Source organism: Polypterus senegalus, chromosome 13 (assembly GCF_016835505.1).
Source record: "Polypterus senegalus isolate Bchr_013 chromosome 13, ASM1683550v1, whole genome shotgun sequence".
NCBI lineage: Eukaryota > Metazoa > Chordata > Cladistia > Polypteriformes > Polypteridae > Polypterus > Polypterus senegalus.
In genome coordinates, this window is record NC_053166.1 from 131,302,910 (window position 1) to 131,316,435 (window position 13,526).

General features: G+C 35.2%; 1 protein-coding gene across 1 annotated transcript in view; it reads right to left on the reverse strand.

The window, feature by feature from the left end:
* Positions 1–13,526, reverse strand: part of mad1l1 (mitotic arrest deficient 1 like 1) — an 898,611-nt gene that overhangs the window by 322,996 nt on the left and 562,089 nt on the right. The window contains exon 17 of the mRNA XM_039774048.1: positions 11,932–12,122. Coding sequence (XP_039629982.1) covers positions 11,932–12,122 — 191 coding nt within the window. The remainder of the gene's footprint in view (positions 1–11,931; positions 12,123–13,526) is intronic.

Consider the following 13,526-nt stretch of genomic DNA (forward strand, 5'->3'; position numbering starts at 1 on the left):
TGAGGACTGATGGTGGGGTGCTCCTGAACCATCCACCCATCTTCACCTTTACAGTATCTACCGGTAGGACTGCTTTTTCATTCCCTTTTAACGTACAGATCTCTGGACTTACTATCGTCATCATTTCATTACGTCCAGTGCTGTTTTCCATGGACTTTGCTGTGGGGGGTTGTTTGTGTTTATGTTTTTAATGTAATTTCTCCGTAGGGGTGCAGGGGTGGGATTGTTTTCATTTATTTCATTATATTCTTTAATTGTTGTTTAATTCCAGTGTGGATTATTTTGCCTCTGTGAGTGTGTGTGGGCTGGGCCAAGGCTGGGAGTGTCCATCATCGTCTTCTTGACAGTGTGAGTCTTAGTGGCATTGGACCGCTACATCATCAACAAGGAAAATTACACAATATCTTTAACAAATGAAGCAAACGCATGTCAGCAGCTGATGGTCTGCCATGCTTGTTTGAAGGAATGGCTGGGTAATAATATATTGGAATATCTATTGTTAAAGCTATTTCTAACATTTTATTTCTCATTGGTTTTAGGATATTAAATTAACAAGCCAACAACTCAAACTTCCCTCTAGTAGCAGCCTACCCCTGGTTTAATGAGGAGACATGGATTCCTCAAAATTTCTTCACCTTAAATACAAATAACTCTTTACCTTGTTAAAATATCTCAAGGCACCAAACAGATCACCATTAATTAATTTAAGAAAGATCTAAGATGAATAAAAATACAAAACACATTTCAGGGTTAGAAACAGGACAAACAAGCCAAAAAAATTCACAGCACAATGCTTCACAAGCAGGTGAAGTGACTGACCCCAGATCACGCAACAAAACAATGCCAATGATGCTGTAGCATCACACTGTCAAGGCCAGTTTATTAACTATTAAGCCATTATGTTCTGGTGGACAGTTCAACTACAAATCCACAACACTTTAATGTACAGAGACAGAAAGAGCAACAAACCGCTCTCAGCAAAAGACTTTCAAACAATTCATCAATCAGTAGTTCATACTGAACCTGCCAATGTCATCACTTCAGGTAGCACTATATAGGATAGACACTAATACATCGCATAAGCAAACCATGAGTCCAATCATGACATGTACATTCTTACCATAATATCTACATCTTTTACCTGATTTTTATGGTAATATGGGTAATGAAAAAGGAATTTGTGGATGCTAGGTATTGTACACCATGAAACAAAAGTGATGATAAATGGTGGGAAACATCTATAGTTTTGCCACAGTTGGACTATAAGCATTGACTTGTCTTTCCAATATAAACAATACTTTCTAGAATAATTGTTTTTTTTTTATGTAATGTATGAGCTATTCTTTCATATGTTTCCCAAAATCCCTCTTAATCGGCCATTTTAAGGGAGAGTATAAGACATTAATTTGTTAGCCCTATCCCTGAAGTCATCTACAAAAAGCATCATTAGCTGATTGAAAAACAATCGATTGACAGTTACTTTCACTACATGGTGATGCTTTTTTTCTTCAACTGCATAAGATAAAGTTGTGAAAAGTAACATGAAGTAAACATGTTATCATAATGTAGTACTATTTTTTCTGAGATAAATACAAAATAAATAATGATACAAGCTTTAACAAAAATAACCTTGTTCTTCATATAGAAGATGGCAGAAGCTAAAAATGAAGAATAAAAAGTAGAACGAGGCAGTGAAAACAATAAGCCTGCACAACACAACTTAAACTTTACTCTCTCAAGACACAAAGATGAATCTGGGCATCCTGGTGGCAATTTGCAAATTATTTGTATTTATTTTTAATGTATATATAGTAATCTGTATTTTTTCATAGTCCTTAAATGAAGTAAATAATTTCCCTTGTGTATTAACAATTCACACACTCCTTCAGATGGTTCAAATTAAGTTTATTTGTCTAAAATTCCAATAAAACTGAACAGCAGTAAACACAACAATTATGTAGAAATGGTAGCACTGACAATCTGCCTAGCATGTACATCGACCTGGTATATGTGTCCACAACATCAGGACAATTTGTATTTTCAACCTCCATCCACAACTCCCCACATCCCTTTCTTCTTTGACAGAGTTACACCTGTTCTAGTTGTAATATTGTGCTTATTGCACATGCGGTTGTCACAGTGCAGTACGGTTTAGGTGAAAATCAGATGCCACTAGCAATTTATGAAGACAGCAGCAGTGCATTTTTCATACAGCCATGTCTATACCTTGTTTTCAGGTTTGGCAATGAACATATTGTGTGGTATTTCTATTTGGCTACTGTTTGGAGATTAGTTGCAGAAGTTTGGAGGTTTGAGCAAAGGTATGGTACCACCTAGTAGTTATTGAACAAAAAACTCACCATTTCTTGTCTTTTGACATACTGCCAAATTGGGCCTCAAATGATGGCATTATGAATATTCACGGACAACTCTGCCACAATAAAGGCAATAAACACTTACTGACTTACTGAAATACTGAGTTCAAATCACCTGTACATTCAAGGCAGACAACTTTTACAACACACATTCTTCTGAATAGACTTTATTACAGTCATACTCTCCCTTCATAAACGTGCTAACACAGTTCTTGTTCTTCCTATTTCTTTTCTTTTGCCTCTCTCAATAATCAACTGCAATACAAAAGATGTTTCAGTGAAATGAATTCTAGCTACAACCTTAGAGCACAGATTCTTCATAGCTATTACACAGTAAAAGATGGTATCACTTCATAAATTTGTAGTAAATAACAGTACAAATTATTTACATATACTTTATTAATTAATGCATTTCATCATAAAAATTACATCATCTTTAAGTATAAATCTTACCAATTGAAATGTTCTAAAAAAAAAACCCTGTTATTCTGCACATCTACAGCATTTACATTTTAAAAAGTTTTTGGCACAAGGTACAGAAGTGTTAAGTGTTGTATATACAGTATAAAAGCAGAATTGGCTTTTCAGGGGTGCAGTTTTCCAATTAAGGTCCATTTAACTTGTTTCTCCACTTCAAGCTCAAACCTGTGTTCTGAGTATTGGACTTAATTGTAATACAAATGGTGTAAAACCCACAAAAATTTGCTAAATGTAAACTGACTTGTGAGGATGGTTTAACAGTTCAGCTGAATAAGGTTTAGAGCACCATGACTGGAAAAGTGCAAGATAGGAAGAAAAAATACAAATACAACAAATCAAAGGAAGTTGAGATTACTGCAGTTGTTATAAACTACTGCTCTCAAACACGTAAATCCGTTATTTGAGGTGATTTCAAAGGTAAAATATATTCTTGATTGACTGTTTGATAGAACCATTGACCACTACACAGATACACAGGCAGGCAGACAGACAGATAGACAGTCCTGCATTATATATGCAAGAATGGATCAGGCAATTGATCTTAATATAATGCTTTTATTCTGAAGGAAAAATAAATCTGGGACACTGGGAATAAATTTAAATACGAATGAGGAAAACACACCTAGTACACATTCAACTCAGTGGTTTAATTAAAGTACACAAATATACATCAATTCACCCATCTCTGAGCACTCAACCCAATTCAGAGACACAAGACTGAATGTTGTATTCAATTACAATCTCCTCATAAATGAGAACATATTGTAATTATAAATGCATTAAGTTTTTTTCCATATAGTGTGTTTTTTCAAGCAAATTTATGAAAACATGACTGTGTTAAATTTTATTTCATTGTTGTCAGTAGTGAAGTGAATACATTTAACATAGTCATATTTTTATGGTTTTGAAACTAATAAAAATACAAGAAAATTAGTGAGTGGGTGGTGTTTTTCTGCCCATAGCTGACTATTAATGTCAAAGAACGAGCAGCAGCACAGTCACTGTTGGAAAATATTTGTCATTGCTGAGGCACAGTGAAAAACAATAGGAATTAGAGATTAAGAAGCATTTGGTATATTATGCACAGATAATTAATATGACATTCAGACACAGACCTAATCAACAAGAGATTAATTTGGTGCATCTCGTGGAGTATTTTCAGCTAGCTTCCGCAAATGAAAGTCTCCCAGTTGTACTTTTGGCCACTGTGACTAGTGTGCCCTCTGGGTAGCACATAGTAATATTTCTTACCATAGAAATATCTTAAACTCAGTACAAAAGGTAAACTATTCACTCTAAAAATGTAAAGTTTACATAATACGCCGCATCCGAGTGGCAGCCTTTCCAGCAGCTCCGTATATGACTTTATCTTTTTACCTTTTTATCTCTATTTTTCTCTATTTCACTGATCACTTCTACCACTTTCTTTTAATTTTATTTTTATTTTTTTCATTTTTAATTACTATTTAATTTAATATTGTTTCTTTGTATCAGTATACTGCTGCTGGATTATGTGAATTTCCCCTTGGGATTAATAAAGTATCTATCTATCTATCTATCTAATAACTTTAAAATTTTATAGAAAGGAAAAATCTCCATCTAGCACCTCCACCTTCCATCTCTTTTTTTTATCCTGGTGGGTTCTCTAATTTCAGATTATTCTTGGAACTTCAACAAACATTCAGCCCCATTCAATAATCCAGAGTGACAACATTTCTCAAATGCTTTTGGTTTAATGTCAGGAGAGAGCTGTTGAGCTGATTCAAAGAGACAACATGGCTGCAAAAACGTTCTTTTTGTTTTGGGGTGGATATTGAGGTAACTTTTCTTGGTGTGAGGGGGGTTGGAGGGGAGGGGTTGGGTGGTTCTCAGTAGCCTTAGTAGAGTAATTCCAAGTTCTCACCTGGTTTTCATTGGAAATGTTCTCTTTAGTTATTAAATGCCTTTGCAAAATGAGAGTTGTTATGCAAGGATTGCATAGCAAAAGCAGCCAACAGATTTTCTCAAACTCTCATCAATATTAAACCACTAGTCAGTGCATTTAGAACATTACCAGAAGTTGTACATATCTGCACAATGTTTATGTACTGTTCTGTAAAAAAGGAAAATAATGTGAGGTGGGAATACCTGTAGAAAGCCTAGTAAATACATATATTAGTGAAACAATACAATAGACTAATGCTCTCCCCTATGCAAAAGGCTGATGATGATGATATGATGTATAGTACAACAAAAACCATACTGGGTAATATACTGAAAAAATTCTGCCTAATAGCTAGATAAAGTCTTGTTGGCTGAATTAGTTTCCAAGGAATTCACTCCATACCTGCACTGAATAAACTTACAGTATACAAAGTCCTGCTTGCTGCACTAAAATTACAACCCAGGTTACAAAGTATTAATTCCTATTCTGTGGGACTCCTGAGAAAGGAGCAGGTAAATAAGCAACCATTACAGTTCTAAAGAATGTACCCTGCTTTTACTGTATGACTGTCTATTAAATCTGTATATGATGATGTTCCTTTGTAATTGCTGCTAGTTTGCATTCATTCATTAATTCAACTTTTCTGTTGAATGCAGACAACATCTTTCTTTGTGTATGGTTTCATTTCAAGGGAAACAGGGTTTCAGGAAATGGGAGAATATCAACTTCTAACAGGAGTAAGGGTTACTTTAGTTAATTTGATTAGTTTTTTTTAATGATATGGAAGTCTTTATTTTAATGTCTTCCCGTTTTTAATGGCACCAGAGAGTGGTAACATATTGCATGTTATCCAGACATGCAAGTTACTTGGTACACAACAACAATACTGATACTACCAGAAAATTACAGTACATAAACTGTGACTGATAAAAATAGTGCAACATAAATTCATAAAACCTTTGTCAAACGGTTCTGCTGAAGGGACACCAAAAATCTGACTTTGGAACTGATTCTAGCTATCGCATCTCAGCCTGGCCTTACAAAAAGTTTAGCATCTGAAATATTTCAACATAACAATGTTGGTTTGGGAGTTGGAAACATGTTTCTTGACACCTTAAATCTGGAACAAAAACACTACAAAATGTCATTGGGGACTAATAAATATTATTATTGAAATGTGAATTAATTCCAAGTATGCACAATGCATAGATTACACTGCAAATGTACGTTATTCAAGTATGATGTTTTGCATCATGCTTCACAGAATCACGATTAAGCTTGAACTAGTTTATCTTTGTGTCTGTTCATCAAACAAGCTTGGGAAAATGTCCTTTGTGAACCTACGCTGTATGAAAATGCTGCACTTGTTAACCCACTGAAATACATTAATCTTAACTTTTCTTATTTTTAATGTAAATGCCATTTCACATCTGTTGACTTCTTAACCCCTGGATGATATCAAAATGAGAACGGGATAAATGCTTTGATTTTCGTTCAGGTTAGACTTTTTCATTTGCTTTTTAAGCAAGGTATTGCCAAATCATACTTGCCTGGGGGGTTGCCAACCGGGATCTCGAGTTGTTTCGTCATGTAGTGGGTGCGGCAACGCATTGTACCAGTGCATGCTCCCCGACTTGACTTGACTTAAGACTGCTCTGTTTATCAACAGCTTGGGGATCACTAGCGTTATCTACCATTTTTATGTAACTGAACTGATGTCTAATGTAACAAACTTCTGCTAGTGTGATTTGGATGTCTTCTAGTCGTACAGATGCAGCACCACTATGGTGTGAGATTACTGCCAAAAGTCCACATGCTTTCTGTGCTTACTTTAAATTAAAGGCAGCATAAAGCAATTTCAATCCATTTTTATATAGTATGATGACTGAATTTTGTATAATGCTGATATAGTATTGTTTTAAAAATGTGGTAAAGTACTTTTTCAAGTACCGCTATACCACGCAAAACACCATCACACTGTCACCTTTTTTTGGCTCTGTGATTATTTCAGGTCTTCTGCATTTACGTGACAATTTTTGCATGACACTATTCACAATTTTACAATTTTTATTTAACCCAGATAATAGCTTCCATCGAGACAGGAGCCTTTTCAGATGTGCAGTAAATGGCTAATGTGTTTACACAGATCCTTCTAAAAGAAAACAATATTTCAGCTCATCTCTGCTTACTTCTATATTGATTCAGCAAGTGAAAAAAAACTCAGATTTTTATAGAATTTGTTTAATTTATCCCATTCAATTCTTCCTTGATTGCCTGTTCTTACCTGTAAAAATTAAAATTACATTAAATGACAGAAAACACTGCTCTCTACTGTACAATGTAAATGCAATCTAGAAAAATGCTGGCACACATTTAGTGATAACATATGTGGAAAGCATATCAGGCCTTGTAAATAGCCACAGCACTTAGATGATGCCACATCCTTGTAAACATGAAATAAAATGTAAAATTCTTTCAGGTAGTAGAATGCAAAAATGTAACAATAAAATGAGGATAGTAAGGACAATGCTGGGATTTTTCCATCTTCAGATAATAATATGAATGGCACTCAACCGAGCAATGCTGCCGTTACATTGCAGTGTAATAGTAGCTATCAAAAGTGGAAATTTGTTTTCTGTCCTCAGCTGTTACATTAACATACCTTATTTACACTTCAGAATTTACTAGCTAATATAAACTTGCTTCAAAAACCTAATGTTTATTTATGTACATTTCTATGTGCATACTTCATGGTGTGTTTGTTCAGGATTTCATTTTATTTCAAGTGAGAATAAGGTTGAGAGAGTACCACAGCACAAAAGTAAAATGTATATTTTCTAACAAATTAAACTGAATATAAGATTAATTGGAGTTAGACCTAAATGAAATTTAAATAAAAAGTAGTCTTTTTTACAGTCTTTTAAATAGTAAAAACATAGATATTATGAACTGCCTGAAATTTTTTTTCTTGCTTGTTCTTCTCCCTGGATGTGCAGTCGTAATTGTAACAAGTGCCCTAGTAGAAAATTAAAGGCTGGGGCTAAGTTATGAACTGCCATTTGCACTGTACAGTCACTGTGTGTGTGAACTGTGTAATGTCTGAGGTACCACTTAACATGCAATATCGTCTTCTACTATTCAAGGAAACCGATCAAGTGACAGAACACTGGTTCAGTTTGTTGGGTCTTTACACAAGAGTTCAGAATGCTAAACATTACAGGGACAATGATGAAGGATTGTTTCAATACCTAATGCTTAAAAACTGTTTTGGGTGAAGGTACAAGGAGTTATTACATAATTATGTTTCTAGCCACTGGTGAGCTCCTGAGATCTATGCCCAGTGTAAGGTCAGTATTCGTCTTATGCACTAATGATCTCTGTCCTTAAAGGAATTAACTCATTTCTGTTCATCTGCATCCCCACAAACTCCTTTAACATGCACCACAGAATGAGAAATGAAAATAAATGACCTAACAACATGGAAGATTATCTTTAAATTAAAAATTAAACACCTTTTATCTGATTCATATTTAAATTATTCAGCCAATTCCAATTTCTAATTAGAAAGAGACCAAGCTGTTAACTTTACCTTTAACAATTATGATCAGAGGAATCTGTGACGCTTTGTAATGTTCTATGGCTTTACACTAAAAGGACAACGAAAGAAAAAAGTGCTTCATGGCCTTGACTTTAACTCAGTAATATCAGAGAAGGAACCTGTAACAGAACTGGGGGAATTTTTGATCCATTTTGAAATACTTAGTTTTATTTATGTATTCACCCCTGACTTCTACAAGAAATACAATGAAAGAGAAACATTATTATATTTTAGTGTAGGATATCAATCAGTACGTATATAAACTAAATAGTAAGGGAAAACAGTCAAGGCATTATCAAAACCCCCTTGTCCACAATATACTGCATGTCTACACAGGCCTAACTGTGTTTTCAGTATTAAGGGAAATTAAGCAGAGTCATTTAAGGGCCTGTAGCAGTCAATGTAATGTTCCAGCTGTCACACAAATTATTTCAATATAAAACACAAAAGAACTTTACTTCAATAAAAGCATACAAGTTTTGAATAACTGCAACAATAAAAGGTTTCCAACATTGTGAAATAAAAATAAAAGGTTTACATGTTGCCAATAACTGTTTTCTACCTTACTCGTCACTCATTTTAAATGTGGCAAGCATCTGAAACAAATAAAAAAAGAATTACCCAAAAAGCCAAAATCTTCAATGAAATGTGCCAAAAGCATTATATTCTTTGAGGGAATTTTGACACAGTATCAACATATGTCTACAGAAACTCATCCTGAAGCAGACAAAATCAATACTGTACTGCTCTTTTTTTGCTTTTCTTTGACACACCATTAGGGCGCTGAAACCCCTGACTAGGCTAGCGGTAAGATGTACAGTACACAGCGCAATAGGGACCATCATTCCCCTGCAGCATGGTGAGAAATGCCAGAGGGGAAAGCAACATATAAACTGTCCAACTAAGCCTTCGTAACCTTTAGACTGACCTCTACATTTATTCTGAGCTGCACAGTATGTCACTTGTTTTACTTTTATCTTCTGCAGAAATTCTAGGAACATACTCTGTTTATATAGCTTCTTCAGTGTCACATCTGAAATGATAACTGCTTTGCTATATGGATGCAGCCACTGATAAAGCTTTCTGAGGGTTAACAGAGCCATGATCAAAATTCACAGAACTGTGTTTTCTTCACTAGGTGGCATAAATGATTTTTTAATGTATATGCTATTTATGCCATGTAGCTGCCATTAAAGAAGAGGTTTATTATAAATATGAGAGGAATTTTTAAATAAATGGATTGATTATACAAGATTTATTTCCAAAATAATTTCTTGTCTTGATTTTTGTGATAGAACTGCATGTCATGGTTTAAAGACAAGCATTTAAGGATATGAGAAAAGGCAAATGCTTATTTGTGAAGTACTGCAGTTCCCTATCAAATTAATAAAATTATGTAATTTGACCTAATCTGATCCAAAAAGGTAATGAGAGGCGGCAATGTGAGAAAAGCACAAATTAGAAAAAGAAACAAAGCCAGCAGTAAGAAACAAGACAAAAAACGGGGTCACATATGTAACTAAGAAGCAATGTGAGGCTTGGAAAATGCAGTGTAAAAAGGAGAAAACATTTTCTTCTTTAATAGTTTTCCCTCTCACATCCAGACAGCAGGCACCCTGGCACATACTCCCATTATTTGATATAAAATAAACTGTCCATCTTTCAAATTAAAACCTTTCATTTCTTCATAAAGCAACATAACATTAAGCCGTCAACTTTTTTGAAGTTTTCATTTAAGATGAATAACTGCATTTCTCAATTTTGATGAATAAAAAAGTTTAAACTGATTAACCATAAAAATAAACAAATCAGTACACACAGTTTTGTATTTATTACACTATTATTTTTTCTTATCTCTGCTTACATGGATCAGGATGCAAGCTTCAGTAAATTAATCAAACTAAGCTTCTTTACATCATAAAAGAAAAATGTGATTTTTTGCCTACAGATACAGTATATATATATATTTTCATAGCATTCCAGTGTGTACGCCTGATGAGCCCAAATAAGGGCAGAAAACGTGTTGCGTACTCTTTGCATTATTTGAAAGTAAACTATGTAACATTCTATGATCTGCTTCTCGCAACTGAGAGGGCCCGTGGCGGATGTTTGCTGACTGGCAGACCAACCACATGCGTTACATTGTAGGTCACCACCCATACAATCAGATCGAGACTCAGACTATGAATGTAATTACTCCGATCTTCAGGCTGTCAAATAAACAAACCACACGTTGTTTATTTGACGTCCGAGGTGTGTATGCCTGATGAGCCCAAATAAGGGCGAAACATGTGTCGAGTACTCTTTGCATTATTTGACAGTAAGCTATGAGATATATATATATATATATATATATATATGCATATGCAACAGGCAGCTAAAAAGTGCAGCAACATTTTTATTCATATTACAACTGATGCAGACGATTGGCTGGTTCATTTGAGTTGTCTCTATGTGAGTTGTCTCTATGTGGTAATCCTAAGCAAACAAATGGACACAATTCCAAATTTAGTAATACATGACACAGAGAAAGGGGTTGTGTTGAAAAAGATACATTCAGGGATAAATACTCTTTTACTAAAAAATAATCTGCCTTTTTAGGCTCTTTCATTACACAGATTATAAGACAAACCACACTAATTCCACCTGATTTTGTACATATTTATTTGTATTACTATACTTAAAAAATCCTATAAGAATCAAAAATGTAAATCAAAGAGTAATGCACTTTATTTCAAACAGAGAACTGAGAGGTTAAGTATTGATTACAATAAAGTAGCCACAGTAGTAGGATCTAATCAATTCATAGATGCTTCTAATTGACTTTTTGATAGAGTCAAATTGAATGGAATTGTGTACAAAATTAACCACCTCAGCAGGACTGTTGTAGTTTCAACAAACTGCATTTAGTGACACTAGAGCATTTCAGGTAGGAAATTTAGAAATGGAAAGGAAGGAGGGCAAGCACCCTAAAAATAGTTAACATCGGGTTGATGGCGCACAATATATTACTTATGTGTTAAGTATGATAAAATATGTAAGACATATTAAATAGACAACAGTTGCCACAGGCCATTATGATCAATAAAAAAGGACCAGCATTTCCATTTGTTTGTGGACAATAAAGTTGTAGACCATCATTTACACCAAAAAACAGGCAATCCATTAATTGTGCACCTCTGCCTTCTACAAAAAGGAATATCCTTTTCATATCACTAAATAGCAAGGAATTAACTTTATTTTCAAAATCACCCTGTTAGAATCAAATTTAATTGAGCAAAAATAAAATTTACAAAAATTACACATGCCTGGTTTATCCAAGTAAAGTCATTCCTTAATAAAAGTCTCACTTATTTCGTCAGTTTGCTTTATTTATCTTGAAATCAATTATGATAGTATGATTGATAACCCTATCTAATTCCACCCATTATACAGACTGTTGCAGTTCTTCTTAAATCATGGTCATGATTTTACCTGGCTGAGTAGCACCATGAACGTAACCTTGCTTCTGCATCTTCAAAAAAAAAAAAAGTGGTAACAAGAACGTTTCTTACCTTGAACAAAAGACAGTCATCAGTGTTTTCAGCATACATGGAGATAAGACGATACTGGTTTTCTGTTGTGAAATCAATTTGGTACCCAGTCAGCGTGTAGCACACTGTTCGGAATTCTTGAATTTTCTTCTGAAAAATCTCCTTCAGACGCTGGTTCATCAGCTCAGAACTTTCTATTTGTTTCCGAAGCTCTAGGATTAAAAATGAAAAATGAAAGTTAGACTTTGCACACAAAAGCATCGCTGGTCATGTTCTGAACCGGTAAACTGTAATTTAGGCATGAGAGATATCAGGATAAGAGCCTCCTACAAATTCTATGTGGGCTTGTCAGTATAAACTGAACATCACACTACAGTACGGTACACACCACCTCAAACACTTATACCTAGCACAGCTTGCCAGCTACATGATGCTTCTGACCCTCTGGATCATTTTTAATAATACATAATGCAGAATTATTTTATGTTTAGGTGAAACCATGCCAATTATAAGGTGTCAGTTTAGCCAAGTGAACATTTATATTTTTGGAAGACATTTTTACTTTTCGATTTTATAAGACATACAATATGAACTGTTTAAATGTGAGCTGTTAAAGACATAAACATCACACTGTATATGCTGATAAGCTAAGAATACCTTACAGATGTACAAAAGTTATAACAGTTACAGTAAAACTACAGACAACATTTAATGAAACAAAAGAAGGTCCCCATGCCTATTAAAAAGGATATGAAAAAACATCATAGGAAGACTGGCTTGCTCACAACCACTATGTAAATACTTTCACCAAACACAAAGAAACATCCCTCAGGGCCTAGTGAAGAGGACTTCTTTAAACATAAGCTGCCTGTTGAAATAGTTCTTGTTTATTCACAAATCAATTGAAATAGAATTACCTCTTTGTTTGATGATAGTGCTGAACGGGATTAGGAGTTTACATAATATCTGGTATAGCACGTACTCTACAGGTATACTCTGTTACCTTTCGTATTACTCTAAAACCCACAACTAGAACACATTACAAAGTATTTTATGCTTTCTGTTATGCTTTATTATTTAAATTCAGTCCATCCATCCTCTTCCTCTTATCCGAGATCAGGTCGCAGGGGCAGCAGCTTGAGCAGAGATGCCCAGACTTCCCACTCCCCAGCTACTTATTCTAGCTCTTCCGGGGGAATCCCAAGGCGTTCCCAGGCCAGCCGGGAGACATAGTCCCTCCACCATATCCTGGGTCTTCCCTGAGGCCTCCTCCCGGATGGTCATGCCCGGAACACCTCACCAGGGAGGTGTCCCGGAGGCATCCTGATCAGATGTCCGAGCCACCTCATCTGACTCCTCTCGATGATGAGGAGCAGCGGCTCTACTCTGAGCCCCTCCTGGATGACTGAGCTTCTCACCCTATCTTTAAGGGAAAGCCCAGACACCCTGCGGAGGAAACTCATTTCAGCCACTTGTATTCGTGATCTCGTTCTTTCAGTCACTACCCATAGCTCATGACCATAGGTGAGGGCAGGGACGTAGATCGACTGGTAAACTGATAGCTTTGCCTTATGGCTTAGCTCCTTTTTCACCACGACAGACCGATGCAGAGCCTG